Source organism: Hypanus sabinus, chromosome 29 (assembly GCF_030144855.1).
Source record: "Hypanus sabinus isolate sHypSab1 chromosome 29, sHypSab1.hap1, whole genome shotgun sequence".
NCBI lineage: Eukaryota > Metazoa > Chordata > Chondrichthyes > Myliobatiformes > Dasyatidae > Hypanus > Hypanus sabinus.
This window is the reverse complement of record NC_082734.1, coordinates 20,278,306-20,301,534: the sequence shown is the minus strand read 5'-3', so window position 1 is coordinate 20,301,534 and position 23,229 is coordinate 20,278,306. Positions and strand designations below refer to the sequence as shown.

Here is a 23,229-nt window from a genome sequence, read left to right as displayed (position 1 = left end):
AGGCAGTTTCTAGAGTAGGGTACACGGTCAGAACAACATTGTGGGCCGAAGGGCCTGTAACGTGCTGCAGATTTCCATGTTCTGTGTTCTAACTGGGGATGGGCAATTAATGCCGGCTCAGTCTGTGAAGCCCACATCCCTCGACTGAGTTAAAAGGCACAAACTGGGGATGTGCCTGGGTTCCTCTAAAGCAAGAGTCCATGGCGTTAAAAAGGTCGGGAACCCCCTGCTCTGGACAGTGTGCCTGATCGCCCTGAGAACAAAGAATCGTTTGTGCTACCTGGCCAAATCGCTGGGTACAACAAAGTCGACATTCTTAAGGCATGTGGGTCATTGACGTAGTTGGTATGAAACACGGAGCAGAACAAATCTCCCTGCCCGATGAAACAAGTCAGACCTGTCCCTTTCATTCAGGAGCAGAGTTACAGACAAATGAACCGCAGCCCACTGGAATGCTCTCACTTACCCTCATTTTACCCCGAGTTTATCCCTCATTGGTCAAGATGTAAATATTTGTACCTGAGCAAGAAAGTGCACAGGTGTAATATTGCTGTTCAGAGGTGACTGACCAGCAGGAGGAGAGCAGTAACGCAAAGGGTTCGGATACACATCAGGAGGATGCACGACAGTACAACACAAGACCAGGCCCTTCAGCCTGTCACCAGACTCCGGCCCATCTGCCTGCACGCAATTCATTCTCTGCCTGCTCGTGTGCCTGTCTTGAAATAATATCAGCTTCCATCAGGTCCTCTGGCAGCGTAATCCAGGCAGTTACTACTCTATGTAAAAAAAGTTGCCTTACAAATCTGCTTAAAAGTTTCCCCCTCACACCTGAAACCTAAGCACTGTAGTATTTGACTTCTCCACTCTTGGGGGTGGCGAGAAGTTTCTGTCTGTCTACTTTAACTACGCTGCTCATAGTTTTGCAAACTTCTGACAGGTGCCCACCCCTCCAGAGAAAACAACCCCAGTTTGTCCAGCCTCTCCTGAAAGGTTATACCCTCTAATCCAGGCAGCATCCTGCTGCACCTCCTCTGCACTTTTGCCAAGGCCTCCACTTCCCACCCGTAATGGGGCAGCCAGAACTGCACTCAGTACTCCAAGTGCAGCCGAACCAAAGTTTCACACAGCTGCAACTTTGCAACTTTTATGTATTTTTATTAAGAGATACGGTAAGGTAAAAAGGTTCTTCTGGTCCAGTGAGCCCGTGCCACCCAATTACACCCATGTGACCAATTCATCTATAACCTACATGCCTTGGGACTGTGGGAGGAAACCAGAGCGCCCGGAGGAAACCCACGCAGTCACAGGGAGAACGTACAAACTCCTTACAGACAGTGGCAGGAATTGAACCCGAGATCTGGTGCTGTCATAGCATAGTGCTAAACATATGCTGCTAGTCAATGCCCTAATCAAAGGAGAGAGCACGCCACACACCTTCTTTACAACACTATAAACTACTTTACAACCAGTTTCAGGGAACGATAGACTTGCACCCCAAGTCTCCAAAGTTCATCAATGTTCCCAAGGGTCCTGCCATTTACTGTTTCCTTTAATCTTTCATCTGACCTCCCAAAGTGCAACATTTCACCGTGTCCAGGGTAAACTTGATCTATCAGGTTTCCTCCCAAGTTTCAAAACTGTTTACGTCCCTCTAATTCTTCTGACAACCTTCCTCACTATCCACTAATTGTTCTGCATCTGCAAACTCACTAGTCAGTCTCAGAGGTTTGAAAGAGTTAACAACAAAGTTAGTGGTTATTACCTTTCGGAGTTCTGGAAAAGTTCCCAGCCAGAAAGCAGCAGGTGTAACCCTCCCCCACCCCCATACTGACTAAAAGAGGGCGAGGAAACAGGAAAACCACCCGAGCCTTGTAGCGGGGACTGTTGCAATCTGGAATAAAGAATATCTTGTGACAGGAGCAAATGACGAAGAGAAAAATGAATAGAAAGTACAACAGCTGCTATATTCCGTTAGGAGTTTGAGGAGACTTCGTATGTCTCCAAAGGCCCTCACAAATTTCTACAGACGTACCGTGGAGAACATTCCAACTGGTTGCATCGCTGTGCGGCATGGAGGGGCCCCTGCACAGGATCGGAAAAAGCTGCAGAGAGCTGCAAACTCAGCCAGCTCCATCATGGGCACTACCTCTCCAACATCTAGGATATCTTCAAAAGGCAATGACTTAAAAGGTGGCATCCATCATTAAAGACCCGCAGGATGTGCCCCCTTCTCCTTGCTACCATCAAGGAGGTGGTACAGGAGCTTGAAGACACCGAACATTTCAGCAACAGCTTCTTCCCCTCCGCCATCAGATTTCTGAATGGACAATGAACCCGTGTACACTACCTCAATATGTTCTTTTCTTTTTGCACAAATTATTTAATTTTTATTTATATGTATTAATTTATAGTTTTTAAACTATTATTACAAATTTCACAACAGTTTTTTTTGCTGTTTTGGATGTTTTGCTCTTGGCCCTAGAGAAACAGCGTTTCATTCGCCTGCATTCATGTATGGTTGAATGATAATTAAACTTGAATTTGATTTGATACGCCAGTAATATTAAACCTGATTCTGATTCAGTGGAGTCAGCGTGGAAGGCAATGAGCTTGACTGATCTAGTGGGGGTTAATGAGGTGAAACCAAAGGACTCTCTGCAGGTTTTCAGTAATGTCCCCCACAGGAGGCTCGTAACAGAGAGCACATGGGCTGGAGGGGACCTTTAGGTGTGGGACGAGAGCTGACTGCGATGTGCAATACTGCAGGGCTGGTGCTTGGACCCGAATCATTCACAATTTACGTTAACGGTACAGCTAAAGGGGGTGGTAATGGGGACAAGCTCCCATTCCCAATTAAATCCTCCCAATGGCATGTGGCTCAAACAGCCTCTGACAACCAAGTCCAGCTCCCGGCCTTCACGTGTGGCTCAGCTACTAAGCCTGGTGGAACTGTTTCTACTGACAGGAGAAGGGGAAAAGGCAGGTTACTGGCATCTTAAAACCAGTTGCTTAGGGCAGTTGGGGTTCGTCAGCCATGGTAGCTCACCTAGGAGAAGGAAATGTCTGATCTCAAACCTCCGCTGTACCCACCCTTGGGGAAGGCTTGGGAGTAAACAACGAGCGAAAAATCCAGAGCTGGAGTTCCTACATTGAGATCAATGCTGACTGAACTCCAGCGAGGCTACTGATACCAAACTGTAACGGCCTCTGCCGTTCCTTTGGGTTTGTCAGATAGGTGGAGAGGGGGAGCTTGCCACAGGGGCAACAGCTCGCTCTCCATATCGTACTGCCCAGGCTCGCGTATCCAGACAGCTAGGATGCAACATCCACGGTCAACTCTGACCGACGGAGGTCTCAGGCCAGGCGGCTGACGGAATCAAAGGTAACACTTCCAAGTTTGCTGATGGCGGGGAACTGAGTGGGATGTTTGGTAGTGATGAGTGGAAAAGAGGCATGAGGAGGATAAAGGCCAGCTGAATGAGTGAGCAACAAGATTGCAGATGGAGTATATAACAGCGGGCTGAGCCATCGATAGAAACACAGAAGAGCTGAGCATTTCAAATGGTGAGAGACTTGGGAACATTGATGTATAAAAGAGTATCCTCCCTCACAAATCACCGGAGGGTAACTAACAGGGGCAGTACTTGGGTAGAAAGCAAACTGTGCTCATTGTAAAAGGATCGGAGTGCAGAAACAAGGATAATTAGCAGATGCACAGCACACTGGTGAGACCACACCAGGAAGATGCGTTTTGGATGTCTCACCAAAGAAAGACGTACTTGCTTTAAGGGGATTGAGCAGGCTGGTTCTGGGGTTGGTGCACACGTCATGGTGGAATGGAAAGGCTTGACCCTTCTCAGCTGCAGTTTAGAACGCTGAAGGGTGACCCCATTAAGATGTCGAAACCGTTCACAGAGAGCTTGACAGAGAGGAAACAAGGAAGTTATTTGTCTGGCTATAGATCTAGAAATAGGAGTGACAATCTAAACAGAAGGGAAAGGGTATGTCAGATTGAGAGGAGGAGAAACATTCTCACTCAGGGCAGTAAATCTTTGGAAAGCTGTGGGGCTGAGTTATTGAATTCATCACTGATGGGCTTTGGAAGAGTAGAGGGATGCCAGGCCAGGACAGGACAATAACGTCGAGGCAAGATCCTGTGAATGGGAAGGCAGACTCGGGGGTGGGGGGAGCAGAGCCTGCACCTCATTCTCACACTTCTGAACAGCCTGGGAAATAATGGAAACTTCCCCAGCTGTGAGCAAACCAACAGGCTAATCCTGCTGGCTCGGGCTGTTCACAGAAACCCGTGCGTTGGCTCCTCGGCCGTCTCCTTACCTTAATGACCGAGTCTTTGTCTCCTTTGGCGTGCACTGGTTCGTACACGGGATGTGCTGCTGCGTTATCCTGGAAGAGGAGGGAGATTCATTTATATCCACACTTACTTCGTGCATTTCATGTCTGTATGGGTCTCAAAACAGCTGGAGAGGAGGCAGACAGCTGTGGATGTTGACCGGATCCAGAGGGGCACTAGTGTGACTGAGCACTGCTGGCTCGTGCTATTGCTGTGTTTCTGTAGACAGTGTCTGGAGTTCAAACCTTATCTGTTGAGGAAAGAACTTCGACAATGAACTCTGAGGGGAACAAACAGCTTGCTGTTTGACTGTTTACACAATGCAAGCAGGCAAGCTTCCTTGTTCCTCTCACACACAGCTTGGGTGGGTCTGATTTTAGGAACTGCTTGTATAGGAGGACTCCAGGCATCAGGGGAGTCTGATAATGATAACGTAAGCAAAACCCAATAGCATGAATGGCAGCGCTGCTTCACTACCAGATGAACTCAACACCTTCTATGCCAGCTTTGAAAAGGAGAATATAACTACAGCTGTGAAGATCCCTGCTGCACCCAGTGACCCTGTGATCTCTGTCTCAGAGGCCAATGTTAGGCTGTCTTTAAAGAGAGTGAACCCTCGCAAGGCGGAAGGTCCTGATGGAGTTCCTGGTAAGGCTCTGAAAACCTGTGCCAACTAACTAGAGGGAGTATTCAAGGACATTTTCAACCTCTCACTGCTACGGGCGGAAGTTCCCACTTGCTTCAAAAAGGCAACAATTATATCAGTGCCTAAGAAGAATAAACGCCGGCTGGTGGCGTAGTGGCATCAGTGCCGGGCTTCGGAGCGAAGGCTCCCAGGTTCGAATCCAGCCGGCTCCCTAGCACGCTTTCCATCAGTGCTGGGTTGAGTGTCCAGCTGGCAACTCGACCTCATAAAAATAAGAAAGCCTGCTAAAAAAAAATGCTGTCATGATGGTGTCCCAATGACTCTACCTGGAGTTAAGGGCTTTCTTCTTCTTCGGAAGAAGAATAATGTCGGCTCCCTTAATGGCTTTCACCTGGTAGCACTCTCATCTACAATGATGAAATGCTTTGAGAGGTTGGTTATGACTAGACTGAACTCCTGCCTCAACAAGGACCTGGACCCACTGCAATTTGCCTATCATCACAATAGGTCAACGGCAGATGCAGTCTCAATGGCTCTCCACATGGCTTTAGACCACCTGGATAACACAAACATCTACATCAGGATGCTGTTCATCGACTATAGCTCAGCATTTAATACCAACATTCCCACAATCCTGACTGAGAAGTTGGAGAACCAGGGCCTCTGTACCTCCCTCTGCAATTGGATCTTTGACTTCCTAACCGGAAGACCACAATCTGTGCAGATTGGTGATAACATCTCCTCCTCACTGACGATCAACACTGGTGCATCTCAGGGGTGTGTGCTTAGCCCACTGCTCTGCTCTCTATATACACATGACTGTATGGCTAGGCATAGCTCAAATACCATCTGGGAATTTGCTAACGATACAACCATTGTTGGTAGGATTTCAGGTGGTGATGAGAGGGCATATAGGAGTGAGATATGCCAACCAGTGGAGTGGTGTCATAGCAACAACCTGGCACTCAATGTCAGTAAGACGAAAGAGCTGATTGTGGGCTTCAGGAAGGGTAAGACGAGTGAACATATACCAATCCTCAGAGGGATCGGAAGTGGAGAGAGTGAGCAGTTTCAAGTTCCTGGGTGTCAAGATCTCTGAGGATCTAACCTGGTCTCAACATATCGATGTAGTTATAAAGAAGGCAAGACAGCAGCTAAACTTCATTAGGAGTTTGAAAAGATCTGGCATGTCAACAAATACACTCAAAAACTTCTGTAGATGTACCGTGGAGAGCATTCTGACAGGCTGCATCACTGTCTGGTATGGAGGAGCTACTACAGGACTGAAAGTCGCTGCAGAAGGTTGTAAATCTAGTCAGCTCCATCTTGGGTACTAGCCTACAAAGTACCCAGGACTCAGGGAGTGGTGTCTCAGAAAGGCAGCATCTATTATTAAGGACCAGCACCCAGGACATGCCCTTTTCTCACTGTTACCATCAGGTAGGAGATATAGAAGCCTGAAGGCACACACTCAGTGATTCAGGAACAGCTTCTTCCCCTCTGCCATCCGATTCCTAAATGGACATTGAATCTTTGGACACTACCTCACTTTTTAAAAAATAAACAGTATTTCTGTTTTTGCATGTTTTTTGAAATCTATTCAATATATGTAATTGATTTACTTGTTTATTTTTTATTTATTTTATTTATTATTTTTCTCTCTCTCTGCGAGATTATACATTGCATTGAACTGCTGCTGCTAAGTTAACAAATTTCACGTCACATGCTGGTGATAATAAACCTGATGCTGATTTTAATATGACTTGATTTAAAGTACATGGTGGAAAGCCGTTGAAACAGCAATATCTGAGAGTCTTCAGTTTTTGTTAATTTTGGTAAACATTTAGTAGATACAGAACAGGTATATTGACAACCCCCTCAGGCAATACATTACTGATTGCAGCCTCTGTCTGGGTGAAATAAACATCATTTTCTGATCCTCTGTCTTCACTTTTGACCTTTGCCTTCTGGCATTAGACCTCCTTTACAGTGAAAATTCTCTCACTACCCACCCTCACTGTACCCTTCTGCTGGGACCCCCCTCAGTCTCCTCCACTCCAGGGAGAACAGACCTCACCCATCCAGTTACTCCAGACCTCTGGGTAATCTCCTCTGCACTCCAGGGCAGCTACATCCTTTCCATAATGTGGTAACCAGAACGACACACACAGCTCCCGTCACGTCCTAACCAGAGTTCTGTACCACGACCTCCCTGATATCAAATTCTGCATTCTGGTGAATGAAGGACGACATCCAGTAAGCCTTCTGCACCATTATTAGGGACCAATAGATTTGTACAGGTCTTAACATTTGTGGTTTTAATACTCCCCTAATACACCTCCCAAAAATGTATCATCTCACATTAATCAGGATTTAATTCCAACCGCTGATGCTCTGCCCACTTTATCAGCCAATCAATCACAAGTGTTCTGACTCATCATCACCCTCAGTGCCAACACCACCATTCATTTCCCCATCATTTGCAAAGTTCTTTCACATCCAAAGCATTAACACCTGACAGGCAATAACAATCCTAAAACAACCAATCCCCGAGGAACACAGGTGATTGCAAAGGTAACCCTCCACCATTTCGCCTTGACCTTGGTTACCAAGGCAACTGTGGATCTAACCTTCCAGGCAGGACATTGCCAAAGGCCTCACTGGAAGCCCGTTTCCACTGGTTGAGTGATTTTGTTTGTTCTTTGAAGCATTCAATTTGATCACACTGATGAGATCTACCAGCAACAGACCTGTGCTCACCCCTGATCAATCCCTGCCCTCAATACCTTCTCAGGCTGGAGTACTCAGTGGGACTGTTGAGACAGGGCCTGGCTTTCGCCTGCTGAGAAAAGAACAGAACAGCATGCTGGGTCTGATTACCTGCCGGAGGTGGTTGAGACCACTGTAAATAGGGCTCATGGACTGCACCCAACTTTCGTAGATCGCCTCCTGCTCCACGTCGTTCCTTCGGGATCTGCAGAAGGTAGAGAATTTATGACTGCTGTTGAGCTGACGCTGTCCCCGGGACTACTTGGGGAACGTTTGTTTTGTGTGACAGCTGAGAGCCAGTGCACACTTCACTCTCTGCCCACCAGGCAAGTCCCAAACAGAAACAAAACAAGCAGCCTCCCCTATTCTCAAGTCAGTCCAGAACACCACACCCACCCCTCCCTTCAGCTAGCTCACCCAGAGGTGCTCTGTGAAACAACTGGCTGACGTTCTCAGGGTACAGCTGGCTCACGTTACTACATACAAGAGGCACGTGAAGGGTACCAGGTAGTGGTGGCTGAACCAGGTACGGAGTTAGCAGGAGCTGCCCCACGCACAGTACGTCGACCAGCTGTTTGCGGGGGCTGTCCGGGGCACACTGGAATAGCCAGATGTTAACAGGGGCAGTCGCACATGATACATTAGCCAAGTGTTGGTTGAAGCAGTCACTGGCACAGTATGCCAGCTAGATGCCAGCAGGGGCAGTCCCAGACGCCATGCATCAGCCAGATGTTCCGTACGGCCGCGGTTGGTACTCACAGAACGTCTTCCATCAGTTCCTTCTGGGTGTAGGCAGTCTCCTGAGCATCGTGCATCCTGCCGTCCATGGCCAGGCGGGCACTGGTCTGTGCAGCGTGAATCTGGAGAACACTGAGGTTTATGTTCTCCTTAACAACGGCACTAGAAAGATTAAAAAAAATGTTTAGGGCCAGTAGTTTGCTTCCTGGTTTGGATTCCACTGGAAGGATGTGACTGGCTGTGCACAGGGGATTGATAGCCACCCGGTATGGGAGCAGCTGAGCATCGGACCAGAAATCCTGCAAAGGGCTGTGGGAACGGCTAAGAGGATCATAGGAGTCTCCCCACCATCCATCAGGGACATTTATCAGGAGCGCTGTGCATGCAGGGATTTTAGTATTATTAACAATCCCACCATTCGTCTTGCATCCTCTTTGACTTTCTATCATCAGGCAGGAGACTGCAATGCACCAAAATGAGAAATATCAGGATGGGAAAAATTCTTCCCCAGGCCATTAGGCTTCTGAACACCCCGCCGCATTGTATTCAAAGTGCCACTGGTTAATCTGTTCTGTACTTTACAATATTTAATTAATGCAGTTTAATTTGTTTATTTATGTATGATTCATCTGTAGATTTTATCCTTACTTTCATAAGTTATTGTGTGTTGTGTACTATTGTGCAGAGATACCTCGTCTCGTTGGATGATGTACTAAAACACAGTTAATTTACAATAAACTTGACTTGATGAAGAAGTTGTTGGCAGTGCTGAATAAGGGAGACAGGCCTGAGAGAACCAGATGGAGAAGGGAAAGGACACTTCCCTTAATAACTAAATCGATGCCTCTGGATTTGGAATTTGAATTGGTTTATTACTGTCACACGCAGCAAAGTAAAAAGCTTCCTACAGATTCATTACACAGTACACTGAGGTGAGCACTGGTAACGACTGAGCCCAGGTGCGGAGGAACAACAGACTCACACGTAGAGACGTAAACAGGAGTTTATTCATAGGAATTCCAACTGAATATCGGTGGCTTAATGGGGCGACACCACAAGACGAATCATTCTCAAAACAAAGACCTCGTGATAAGCGCTAAGCAGGAGTCCGCTTTAAATAATTACAGAACGCGGAAAACCCATGCCAGTCAAAATAAACTTGCCAAGATTAAACAGAGATCACAAGGACTTGAAGACTCTAGTTCAGACAACAATTAACAACTACAGGTGTTCTCGAAACCTCAGCGGTCTATGCTGTACAGTTAGCTGCACAGCCCCGAAGGGCTCGTGACAAGCAGAATACAGAATAAAGTGCAACAGCTCCAGAGAAAGTGGTGTGCAGGTAGACAATAAGGTGCAAAATCATATTGAGGTAAATTGTGAGGTCAAGAGGTTGACTTATCGTACTAGGGAACCATTCAATTGTATTATAACAGTGGGGTTGAAACTATCCTTGAGCCTGGTGGTGGGTTCTTTCAGGCTTTTGTATCTTCTGGTTAAAGGGGAAATGTCTGGGGTGTGTGGAGTCTTTGTTTATGATCACTACTTTACTAGGACAGTGGGAAATGTAGACAGAATCCATGGGGGGGGTGGGGAGGATGGTTTCCGTGATTTGCTGAACTGTGTCCACAACTCTCTGCAGTTTCTCGCTGTCACCTGTAGAGCAGTTGCTGGATCAAGCTGTGATACATCCAGATAGGATAGTCTTTATTGATTAACTAATTGGTTTCTGGTTAATTAATCTGAAGGTTATGGCCTGAGGGGGTGGCAGAGGGAGAAACCCGCACAACAGTCTGAACCTGTCCGGCTGTACACAAAGGCCAAGGCTGTGAGAACAGTTGCTATGGCCCAGCATGGACCCAAGGACCGACCGGTCTCCTGGGCTCTGAATCTCACCAATCCAGCTCAGTTAGCCTAATGTAGGTTGCTCCATTTCACCCATGCAAAAGGCACTAGCCATGGCAAGAGAGGCCACTCGGCCCCTCAAGCCCATTCCACCAGCCAGTATGATCATGGCTGATCTACACAGTTCTCTACTCCTTGTCTGTGCCAGTTCACTATGACCCTCAATTCCTTGACCTTTCAAATATTTATCCACCTCCACCTCAGATATATCCCATGATCTAGGGCAGAGGATTATGTGATTCAACGCCCGTCAAGAGGACAATCCAGCGCCTCTATTCCCTTTGCTTAGCAAAGGGGATCAACTCTGTGCCTGGTGTTCCAAGTGACTACCCACCAGCACCCTGTACACTGGAACAAAACCTCCTGATTTACCTTAAAGCTCAACGACCATTTGTTGGGCTTGCCTATGAATCTTTCATAATTCCTGCATTACAACACCCAGAGCCCTCTGAATGTCACTTGCACATGATCTCTCTGTATCTGCCTTGGATTCCACAGACCATTGTTGCAACCTCACAAATTAAACAATACTTGCCAGGCGTTTGCCTACTCACTCTCTCTAGATCCTGTTGCAAGCTCACAGCGGCCTTGTCGCACCACAGCCTTCCTACTTCTGCACCACTAGCAGACCAGGAACCTTGTATCTCACTCCTCATCCAAGGCAGTAATAGAAACTGGAGGGCCAAGAACCGATTCCTGGGCACTCCAATGGTGACCTCCTTCCAGCTCTGTAAACTCACTGTATAAATGAGAATGTAGGGGTTCTGTTTAGTATATTTCCCATTAGCATGGTAGTTGGTGGAGTCATGGTCAAGGAGAAACAAGATCTAACAGTACAGGTGGACATGGATCAACTGGAAAGTTGGTGGGGCATGGCCAGGTGGAGCAAGTGTGACGTGCTCCATTTACTGCTTTTTTTTAAAGCAGTAAATGATCACCCCTTCCTTCTTTCTTAGGATCACAAGACATGACTGGATATTAAGTACACCACGCACTGCAAGTCTACATCACTAGTGAGTTCCTGGATAGTGAAGATGTTATTTAGGAAGTAATTCTGAGGCTTTATAAGGCATTCATCAGTATTGTGAGCAGTTTTGGGCCTCTTATCCAAGAAAAGATTTGCTGGCATTGGAAAGGGTCCAGAGGAGGTTCATGAGAATGATTCCAAGAATGAAAGGTTAAGTCTGAGGAATTTTTGATGGCTCTGGGCCTGTACTCACTGCAGTTTAGAAGAATGGAGGCAGGGTGAAATCTTATTGAAACCCATCACATATTGAAAGGCCTACGTAGGGTGAATGTGGAGGGGATGTTTCATATAGTCTGGGAGTCCAGGATCACAGGACACACCTCAGGTTAGAGTTGGACATCCATTTAGAACAGAGATGAGGAGGAATCTCTTTAGCCAGAGGGTGGTGAATCTGTGGAATTCATTGCCACTGACAACAGTGGAGGCCAAGTCATTAGGTGTATTTAAGGCAGAGGATGATAGCTTCCTGATTAGTCAGTGTGTCAAAGGTTACAGGGAGAAGGCAGGGGAATGGGGCTGAGAAGGATAATGAATCAGCTGTGATGGAATGGCAGGGCAGACTCGATAGGCTGAGTGGGCCATTTGGGCCATTTGCTCCTTTGCGCATAATGGGTTTTTGCATGTGGTGCCACCTGGGGTAGAAGGTATCAGAAATGGAAACACGGTAAACGGTACTTGTGCAAAACCCTACAGCTCAGCTGACCCATCAATTCTGCTTTCACGCTAGAAAGTAACCTGAGTACCGGCGTCTGCAACTGAATCAGCATGAGATGAAAGACTGCAGTTTGCCCTTCCTGACGGAAACATGGCTCCAGGATACCGCTCGAGGCCATTTATGCTATTGATATGTTATGCTTTGTTATTTATGTGTCAGTCAACTGTAGATCTTATCCGTACCTTCATAAGTTATTGTGTTACATGTACTACTGTGGTATACATCCTTGTTCAGAGAAACAAATTATTTTTATAGACCTTATATAGGTTATATTCATGTATGTAGTTAAACAACAATAAACTTGACTTGACTTCAAATTGTCGCAACTGTGATGTCATTACTCCTGTGAAACTTCACCACTCTCTGTTATAGGGAGAATTAAGACAGATGCTTCCATCGAGTTTGATGGAAATCTGCAGGATGGTCAACAGAACCATTTCAAGGGAGACAACTCTCTGGAGTACTCCAACTTCAGGTCATTTAATGGCTAGCTCCTCTGGACAAGGCCTGGTGATGTTCAATGTAGGTACTGGACTGGATTTGGATCAAATATTCTACGGCTGTGAGGGCTAATAGACGGATTAGACTTGGTCTTTGTAAAGGCAGAGGGGTTTGCAGGGATGGGTTTATTGGATATTGGAGGCAGTCATGAGCAAGACAATCACCAGAAACACTGGGTTTTCCAGAAATACAAAGCTAGTATAGGTACACAGATGGGAGGGGTATAGAGGGCCATGGTACAGGTTGATGGGACTAGGTGGCTCAATAATTTGGCATGGAGTAGATGGGCTGAAGGGCCTGTTTCTGTGCTGTGCTGTGCTGTATTGGGGGACTCCAACCCCCAATACACATGGGGGTCTTCCTTCACTTCAGTCTGTGGCGATAAATTAAGGAATGATGTAATAGGGAGAATAGAGACATTAAATGTGAGGGATGTTTGATTGTGAGGAGAAGGTCATTGCCCGACCTCAAGGGTTGTGATGCTGTACAGTCTCAGCCCCTTAGTGGCATGGCAACTGGAGGAGGGATTGGATCACGAGGAACATTGGTCAGTGAGCTGGGAGCTCAAGGTGACGGAGAGTCTCTGGATGAAGCAAAGAACGGTGTGACGGGGGCAGGATGGGGGCTCCCGCTCCTCCCATGTGCTACGAGAGCTCTCTGCCCGTACACAGCGGCTGCCATCAGCGCTCGGCTCCAGTTACCTGTGGCTGGTCGCCGGCTTTTCCTGAGTGACGATCCTGTAGACGTGGCGACCGTCTGGGAGTGTAAAGCCCAGCTGAAGTTGGAAGGGGAGTGCAGCTTTCTTCAGAAGTTCTGGGGAAGAAGAAGGGGCATTAAAACAAATTCTGACACATGAAAATGAACACCCTCCTCAGTCTCCAGCTTTGATTTGAGATTGGGCTGCGGTTGACACTGCAGACTCTGGAATCTGGGGCAAGAAACCATCTGCTGAAGGAACTCAGTGTTACGTACGCCTGTCAACTGGTTCACTTTGCAGAACTGTTCGTCTTCAGGTCTGCTTTTAAGGCTGAGGGTGAATATCATCCTGACTCTGTTTGTAAGACGACCCGAGCCTACACCCTAAGGGGCAGCCGGCACAAAGCCTTCTCCTCAAATCCCTCCAGAACCTGAATTTCTGATGAACCACTGATGCCTCTCAACAACATTGTTAGTGTTGACTTGAGCGCTGCCGCTGTTTTACAAGCCACAGCATCTCTGCAGCTGGACCGGACACTCACTCCCCAGTGGCAGCGTGCGTCTTGAGGCAGAGTGAGCGTGACTTCACCACAGGATAACTTCGGGAGGAACAAGAGGAGCGGTACCGACTGTGACGCGGGCCCTTCCCCACCTCACTAAGGGCGAGACTGTGGAATATATCCTTCTCGCATTTCCCTTCGCTACAAAATGTCTTCATTTTGCCGCACCAGCCTGTCAGAGCCAGTTTTCAGGCAAGGCCACGGGGACCCAGCACTTGGCCGAGCCTCCCTCCCCTGTCTGAGGCTCTTCACTGAAGGAGTGGATTGGATCTCCAGGGCAAATGGAAAACAGCTCAACCCTTGACATCTCCATAAGGAACGTCACACCATGGTTTGTAATGAAGCTGTGGTGTGAACAAGAAGCTTGTATGTGCACACTTCATGTCCACTTGAGTGTACGAGGCCTGATGTTAAACATCTGCCAAACGAGGTTCCTGGAACAACTTGACCCCATTATACAACACTGCCATCTGACCACAGTGATCCTAGCAGTGGGTGAGCAAAAATCTGAGGGAAGGCTAGCATCCATCATCATCTCTAACGTGTCAATGTAGTCTTGGACCACCTGAGGAGGCAGGATGTTTGATCATCAAATCCAGCAGTGATCCCCATCCACCTCTCTCCTTCAGACACAGACCCTTCGGAGCAACTCAAAGCCGAAATCCATGTCCACTGGCCAGGTGAGCAACCCGGCCTCGGAGTCCTCTCCTCTCCCAGGCTGACATCACCATGATTGACGGCCTAATTACACACCGTTGCAGGCCGCATTGTCTCAAACTTCCTCTTCCACGCTCTCCTGGCCTGGCAAGAGACTGACTCACGGAAGTCCTTAGACCACATCTGCTCAGAAAGGAAGTGAAGCATTCAGACAGCACTGAGAACCGGGAGGCCAAGCGTTGGGAGAACACCAGTTACCTAGCCAAGTCATCAGTTCTGGTCCCACACTACCCCAATGCACACCTGGGAAACCACAGCACTGGAGTGAGGAAGTCGCCCTTGACTCCGAGGGACTGTCAAGATGTCCCAGTCCATGGCAGAGAACTGGAGACTTCCCCAGTCCCATAAAGCCTGGGCTCTGCCTGTTAAATGGCACACTTACCCTCTCGCTCCGTGTCTTTGATTCCAAACTCAAAGGTGATGGCCATATCTCTGACCACGTTCCCAATTTCTTTCACGTATTTGTTGCTGATGTTGTCTTCATACTTAAAAAACCTGCAAGGAAATTGGAAGTTAACATTCCACACAAGGAACAGGAGTAGGCCACTCAGCCCCTCAAGGGAGTTCTGTTATTTAAATATAATCTCTGCTGGCCTTAACTCCTCTCCTATCTTTAAACCTCAATTCCTCATTCTTTCAACTACTTATCTATCTCCGCCTTAAATATATTCAGTGTCCTGCCTCCAGTGCCCTCAGCAGAGAGAATTCCAAAGATTCATCATGGTCTGAGAAAAGAAATTTCCACACAGCCCAATTTTAGACGACCCAGTTTTCTTCTTTTCCAACCATGTCCCCTTGCTCGTGACTCTCACATCTCCCCAGTCAGGCACCCGAGGGTAGGATATGTATGGGTAAGGTCGCCCCTCATGCTTGTAAACTCCTAGGACTATGGGATTGGCTTAATTAGAATCAAAGTGGTAGAAACAAAATGGCACAGCAAGTGAATGATGGGATTGGAACTGATGCTACAATGGAGCGTTGAAAGCTGCCTCAAAGATGGGACTGTTGTACAAGGACGTCCCAGAAAGGCCTTACCCTTCAGTTTAGAAAAACCAGGCATGCTTCATTAGAACTACAGCATTCTTGTGGGGCTCAACAGGAGGCTGCAGAGTTGTTATTTGCTCTTGCTGGTGTGTCTATAGGACAGTGGTTGGGGGGGGGGGTCAGTCTCACCATAAGGGTTGTCCATTTACAACAACGAAGAGGAGAAATGTCTTTACCTCGTGAGGGCTGAATCTTTGAACCTGTCTACCTCCAAGCACTCAGATACCGATGTTGTCCACGATGGAGATCGATGAATATTTTGACATTAAGGGAATTACAGGATACGGGGTAAATGCAGAAAGGTAGTGCTGCGGTGGAGATGGTGGAGTCTGTGGAATCAGCTGGTTCCATTTCCCATGTTCTTTGCTTTTCAGTATTTTCCCCTACCAAAATTATTTCTGGGTATCGCTCAGCAGCTGACGTAACCTCACCCACTCACCCCGGCCCCTGAATGTGCCCTTTACTCTTCCAGCAGCTGAGTGAGCCAGGGTAGCTCTGCCGGGTCACTGATATACCCGAAACAGTCCCAATCCACCTCGGATCAGGCGGAATCCCTCGTCTTGCCCTGGGCGAGGACCTGGATCATAAACCACAGATCACAAACACTTACAGGCCAGCGTCAGCAATGAAGGTGATCGTGACATTCGTGGCAATGACATCGTCTTCTAAAATGAGCTCAAATTCGTTGTATAAATTGGCTGGACTGGCGATGTTCACCTGAGGTGAAGAAGCAGCAAAAGTCAATCCTTGCACATCCTTTCTCATTTTCTCCTCTCATAATAACCCTCCAGGTAACCCACTGTCTCCACTCCACCTTGGCAACTCTCCGCTTATCTCATTTCCCCATCAACCCAGAGCTGCGGGCATTTAGGCATAAATCCAGCCTCTGGACAGACGCTGCTCTCAGCTTAGCTGATTGTGCCATGTTTCTGTCAGTCCCGCCCTCAGTTCTAGTGTCCAGCACTGATTCCCTGTCTCCCGCCCTCGAAGATCCCCCCCCACAGGCCGTCTCACCTTTCCTCCTGTTCTGTCAGCCAGCTGTCCCAGCTCAGGTAATCTGCAATCTGTGCCCTCAATTGTCAACACCGAGATGATCACCCTGTAAAGAAAGGTCCAGGTGGATTGTGAAACGTTGTTCCCTCGCTCCAGTGTTTAAACAGGGCTTGCTTTGGGGGTCGGGGGGGGGGGTGGTTATGAGGAATTTAGAGATCTTGGTGGCGGGGTGGGTGGGGATAGTGGAGAGCTAGCCGCTCATTCTTTCAAAGGTTAACACCCCTGGTTGTGGCTCTGTACAGAAGGCGCCCAACCTTTGCCCGCACGTTACCTCAGGTTGACTGTGATGTCACTCTGTTCAGCTGTTTCAATAACAAGCCAGTGGGGGTCTGCCAACTGACCCCCATCTTCCTAAACTCAGCATTACGAAACTTCGTGTGTTCACAGTCATCATCCTCTCCAACGTAATCAAATTCCAGCATTGAACAATTGTCAGACCAGGGGATTCAGCTCCAGCTGGAATGGAACTTTCTCTCTTGCCTAGGTGACTCTGGATGACTTGCTCTGGGGAGGCGTGGTAGTGTAGTGGTTAGCAAAACACTTTGCAGTGTAGGGTTCAAATCCCGCCGCTGCCTGTAAGGAGTTTGTATGTTCTCTCTCCGTGACCGTGTGGGTTTCCTCCGAGTGCTCCAGTTTCCTCCAACTATCCAAACACATACCGGTTGGTAGGTTAATTGGTAAATCGTCTCGTGATTAGGCTAGGATTAAATCAGGAGGATTGTTGGGCAGCATGGCCCAAAGGGCCGGAAAGACCTACTCCGCACTGTATCTCAATAAAATAAATAACATTGGAAAAAAATCAAAAATTCTGCACTGGGCACTTACCCCTGTTTCACTGCGTATTCAGCAAGGTGACTGTAGAACAGTTTGGACTTCTGATAAATCTGATCTTCCTTAATATCCTCCAGGTTGCCCAGGATGGTGTTTGCTCGGCCGTCTGTACAGATTATAACCTCAAACCAAACAAACCATCTTACATCATTCAATGTTCACGGTAAAACCTCTTTAACACCCACCAGATCCCAAAAATCCAATAGAGCATAGAACAGTACGACACCGGGACAGGCCCTTCAGCCCACAATGTTGTGTCAAGCCAAATAAGTTAGTAACAAGAGAAAATCTGCAGATGTTGTAAATCCAACCAACACACTCTGCTGAGTTCCTCCAGGAGAGGAAGGGGAGAGAGGGAGAGAGGGAGAGGGAGAGAGGGAGAGAGAGGGAGAGAGGGAGAGAAGGAGAGAGGGAGGAAGAGAAGGAGAGAAGGAGAGGGAGAGAGGGAGAGAGAGGGAGGGAGAGAAGGAGAGAGGGAGAGGGAGAGAAGGAGAGAGAAGGAGAGGGAGAGAGGGAGAGAGAGGGAGAGAAGGAGAGAGAGGGAGAGAAGGAGAGAGAGGGAGAGGGAGAGAAGGAGAGAGAGGGAGAGAGGGAGAGAAGGAGAGAGAGGGAGAGAGGGAAAGGAGAGAGAGGGAGAGAGGGAGAGGAGAGAGAGGGAGAGGGAGAGAAGGAGAGAGAGGGAAGGAGAGGGGGGAGGGGGAGAGGGAGGGAGAGGGAGAGGGGAAGAGGGAGAGGGGAAGAGAGAGAGAGGGAGAGGGAGAGGGGAAGAGAGAGAGAGAGAGAGAGTTTTTTTTTGCTCAAATAAATTAGTAATCAAATGGCCAGCTAAATTAACCTCTTCTTCCTATACAATGTCCACATCAGTTTCCTCACATTCATGTGCCTATCTAAAAGTCTCTTCAGCTACGTCCACCTTAGACCAGATAATTTTGAAAATACCAGTTTTGCCTAAAAATGATAGGCGTTCACACCAAGCATTTTTGAAAATACCTCCGTCAACATTAAAATGGGTATTTGGGCAAATCTCCTCCTACTGGGCATGCGCAGGACACATCTACAGAAAACAAGTGACATGTGAAAGTGTGCAGTTACAGACCAGGAAAACTTAAAAGCAAATTGCCAAATGATGGACAGCTGTTGGCTCTCATGCAGGAGGACTTAAAACTAAAAAAAAACATACTGGAGCGTATGGAGGCTCCGACAGGGAGTTCACGGACAGTATTACCCAGCTGACAAAGAACATTGAAAAACTGACCCACTCTGTTGCATTAATAAAGCCCCTTGTTAAATGTATAAAACATGTCTGCATCAGTGTTATCTTGTATTTCCATACAATTTTACATTAGGCTGTTACACATCTATTGTCAGAGAAGTATTTGCATAAATAGGTAAACCACCTTCATACGAGCAAGGACAGAAAACAAAGCAAAGTGAATATACTTATTTATTCAGTAAGTTATGGGTCAAAGTATTTGGTGAGTACATTTCTAACTTTTCTGGCTTCAGTCTCGTTGCCGTCTGTTCTGAAATTGTCAGGTTCTGTGTGTGTGTGTGGGGGGGGTGCATTCAAGAAAACAATAAAATGCTGCCATCTGTCCTGGCACATCATGACAACGTTTTCAGAAATCTCCAGTTACCCTGTCCACACTGCTGTGCCCAATCGGCGTTTTCAAATTTACTCACTCTGGAGGGCATTTTAGAAAAGCTTCGTTTTCAGGGGAGGAAAACGCCGTTTCAGTGTGGACGGAGGGTCAAAATGAAGAGCAAAAGCTTCAGTTACGTATTTATCAGATCTAGCAAGAACGTAGCCTTAGAAGTCCCTAATGTACTGGCCTTTACCACCACCCTGTAAAAAAATTGTCTTTGACATCTCCTTTAAAATTCCCCCCCACCTTAATTGCTTGCAGGCTTTCAGTTGGTTCTATTGCCCCCATGTGTAGGACAGAAATAAAAGGTTTCTGGACACTGCTTTTGCCAGATCATTGACTGCAATATTCCCTCTGTCCCATCGTGACTGATTTGTGCTCAGGTTGTGTGATGTGGCTGCCTTGTTGGGAAGAGTTTAGTCCCCGTACCCTGACTCCCTGGCAGATTACAACATCCACCAGAGTGGGACGGGTACCTCCGGGCCGGTCCCGAAGACGCAGATGATGACCCTTCCTGAGAAATGTGGGCCGGGGAGGAGAATACGGAGACCTGCCCGAACGCTGGAGGAGGGAAGTGCACCCAGGAAGTGGCCTTCCTACATGGGGCAGGAGACGCGGAAACACTGTGGGGAAAAGGCGCCAAACCCGAGGCGGAAGCAGGACGAGGGGAAACTGACGAGGAGGAGCTGCAAAGGGTGGCTATGCTAAGGGCAAGTGAATGGCATGTTTCTTGTGGCGGTGGGGGGGGGGGTGGTGGTTGGAAGCCTTTGGGCTGTTGAGGGAGCCAACAAGACAGTCAGTGAAGCAGGTTGTTCTACTGCCGCATAGCACAGGTAACCTACAAACAAACGTGCCTTCGCCACCTCTCCTGCCACTTCCACCAGCTCTCTTTGACATCTGGGCAATACTGAGACTCCTCAAATGTCAAAGTGCAACTGGTAATGTTTCTCAATGTAAGTTCCATCTGAAGAGGTAGGGATTATAAAAGCAGGGAGATGAAGTTGGAAGCCAGCAACAACTATTGCTTCCAGGGCTGCGATTTGCCCCAGTGCTGGCTAACCATTTCAGCTGAAGCACCAGCTTCACAAGGCCGTGGCTGGGACTCTCTCTTTGACTTAGCCCAGTGTGGTACGTCAGGACCACACTCCTGTCAGTGAGTGAAGGTGACAATGGGAGGAGAGGGGTTAGGGGAGAAAAGTGCGTCAAGGACCAGACTGATGACATGATCTTTATGCAGGAGAGCAAAGATGACCCCAGGGCGAAGGCCACATACACCCGGCAGTACTGACACAAATCTTTCACCAGCATGGGATTTAGGAGTATGTCAGAGAGTGTGATGTTAGCTGAGCCGCAGAGGGATGGTCATTATGGTGTTTAGCTAGGCAGGACTGATACACTGGGGGGAGGTGGGGCCACCGAAAATCCACTGCAACCCAACTGACCTTTGAACCTGATTTTCGCGAAGCCATTGCTATGGATACGAGTGCAGCTGGGCCGAGTGCGGTGGAACCACATTCCTGCAATCTGCAGGTACAAGCAAAGAGTTAAAATGGAGACGCCAACAGAGAAAGCTGCTTCCGTTGTTAAATAAGGCAGAGCTCACTTTTCACAAACACCCTTTCACTCTCCTTAGATATGGCTCACATATACACTGACCCTCACTGGGCACAGTCCCCACACACACTGACCCTCACTAGGGATGGGCCCCACACACACTGACCCTCACTGGGCACAGGCCCCACACACACTGAAACTCCACTGGGGATGGGCCCCCCCCCCGAAACATACAGATTGAAACTGCACTGGGGGAGGGGCCCCACACACACAGACACACACCAGGGGTCAGGTCACACACACACACACACACACACACACACACACACACACACACACACACACACACACAAACACACACACACTCCCACCCCTGCCCCCTTCTCAGGGGGATGGGTCACACACTGAAGCACAGAAGGAAAATGAGCGCAACAAATAAGAAAGCAAGGGACATGAACCATCGCCATAGTTACGGACAATGTTACTTTCAACTCTTTGACTGTGTAATAGAGTATTGAATTGAGATGTTAATCTCTGGAATTATTGAAATAAGATGGATGCAAACTTGTGGGGAATGTGCCTACCCGGACTTTGATCAAAGGCTGATTGGAGAATCAAAGCATTTTGGCAAAATATTTACTGCCTGGGGACAGTCAGTGTTGTTTTAAAGGGAAGACTGCTGCAGAGGAGACGGTGGGATTGGTTTGAGTTGGTCTGAAGGTCAGGAGTGGAGTGATGATGGAAGAAACAACGGCAAGTTCACAGGGGCTAAGGAGAGCAGACGGGGTTGGAGAGAGGGTGGACAGCCAGAATGGCGAGAGCCAAGAGCGGTGAATTGCTCTTCCGGAAGCCAATCACATCATACGCAACAGCAGTTATCCCCTGTGGATGGTGACGGGTGGGGAAATCCCCAGTCTCATCCGTCCGTGTTAATAGCGGCCACAGCCGTCATCCTCACTTCCAGCGGGACGCGGATGCAATTCCCAGTGATGACAGATACTCACAGCTGCACTCGGCGACGGAGAGCATCTCTGCTGTCCGAGATACACTGTGGCAGGGCCTCCTCGGCCCCCTTTGTCTTCAGGTACTCCCGGTCGATTAACTCAAAGTCCTCCAGGGTCCGCGGAGTGCCCAGCCCGTCCCCATAGATTGTTACCTGAAAAGTCCATCAAATTTAGAAGAGTTCGGTTAAGGGGCTGAGATATTTTATTGGGGATTGAAGTTGTCTGACAGACTCACTGGGACAAGTAGCTACCTGCACTCGCATTCATGGTGATTTGGGTCAAGCCAGTAACAAACTGGCCACAATCACAGGATGGTGTGGAATTCTGGTAACCACGCCACAGCAAAGGATGAGGTTAAACTACAAAGATGTTGCCCGGACTGGAGGGTTATCAGTTAGAGATTAGACACTCCCCAGAGCGGAGGAAAGTGAGATGACTTGATCGAGGTAGATAAAATCGTGAGAGGAACGGATAAGTTCGGTAGCCAGGGGCAGTTTCCCGTGATAGGCATATCTAAAACGGGAAGATATAGGTTTATGGCGAAGGGCAGAAGGTTTAAAGTGATTTGGGGAGCGAGTTTCTCACACTGAGCAGACATGACCTGGAGGGAGGTGCCTGAGGTGATGGTGGAGGCAGGGACAGCAATGACATTTAAGAGGCATCGAGGTAGGTGCTTGAAAGAGCAATGCATGGAGGGGCATGGAATTAATGCAGAGAGATGGGGTTAGTATAGACAGGATGGGCCAAGTGGCCCATTTCTATGCTGCACAGCTCTGTGACAAACATATGAAGATACAAGAGGACCTTCTGAATCCTGGGGCCCTTGTATTGGATGGCTCTACAGATTCTGCATCAGAGAGCAGATGTCATGCTGGGAAACTCTGGCAGGGTCATCTGAGCCCTGGACTCCACACGGCTAGGATATTGGTAATGTCGAGACTTGTGCATTATGATCTTGGAATACATCTGAAGTAAATAAACGCAAGAAAGTCTGCAGATGCTGGAAATCCAAAGCAACACACACAAAATGCTGGAAGAACTCAGCAGGCCAGGTAGCCTCTACGGAAATGAATAATGTTTTGGGCCGAGACCAAGGCTAAGAAGGGGGAAGATGCCAGAATAAAATGGTGGGGGGGGGGGGATGAGAGGCGAAAGAGGCTAGCTGGAAGGTGTTAGGTGAAGCTAGGTGGGTGGTAAAGGTCAAGAGAAAAAGGAAGGTGATAGGAGAGGAGAGTGGCCCATCAGAGAAAGGGAAGGAGGAGGAGACCCAGGTGAAAGTAACAGGCAGGTGAGAGGAAGTAAAAGGTCACAGTGGGGAGTGGAAAAATTGTTTTTATTGTAAGGAGAAATCAATGTTCATGCCATCAGGCTGGGGGCTACCCAGATGGAAGACAAGGTGTTGTTCCTCCTCCCCGAGGTGGGGCCTCATCCTAGCACCTGAGAGAGTAGGAAGCGGGAGGAGGGAGGAG

The 23,229-nt window shown here is 48.1% G+C and overlaps 1 protein-coding gene across 1 annotated transcript in view; it reads right to left on the bottom strand.

Annotated features, from left to right (window-relative positions):
• Positions 1-23,229, bottom strand: part of LOC132383103 (circularly permutated Ras protein 1-like) — a 41,429-nt gene that overhangs the window by 4,224 nt on the left and 13,976 nt on the right. Inside the window, exons 7-16 of the mRNA XM_059953899.1 lie at positions 21,761-21,912; positions 20,645-20,726; positions 17,551-17,678; positions 16,687-16,771; positions 16,283-16,389; positions 15,011-15,123; positions 13,357-13,468; positions 8,529-8,669; positions 7,881-7,974; positions 4,339-4,407 (exon numbers count right to left, since the gene is read on the bottom strand). Of these exons, the coding sequence (XP_059809882.1) occupies positions 4,339-4,407; positions 7,881-7,974; positions 8,529-8,669; positions 13,357-13,468; positions 15,011-15,123; positions 16,283-16,389; positions 16,687-16,771; positions 17,551-17,678; positions 20,645-20,726; positions 21,761-21,912 (1,083 nt within the window). The remainder of the gene's footprint in view (positions 1-4,338; positions 4,408-7,880; positions 7,975-8,528; positions 8,670-13,356; positions 13,469-15,010; positions 15,124-16,282; positions 16,390-16,686; positions 16,772-17,550; positions 17,679-20,644; positions 20,727-21,760; positions 21,913-23,229) is intronic.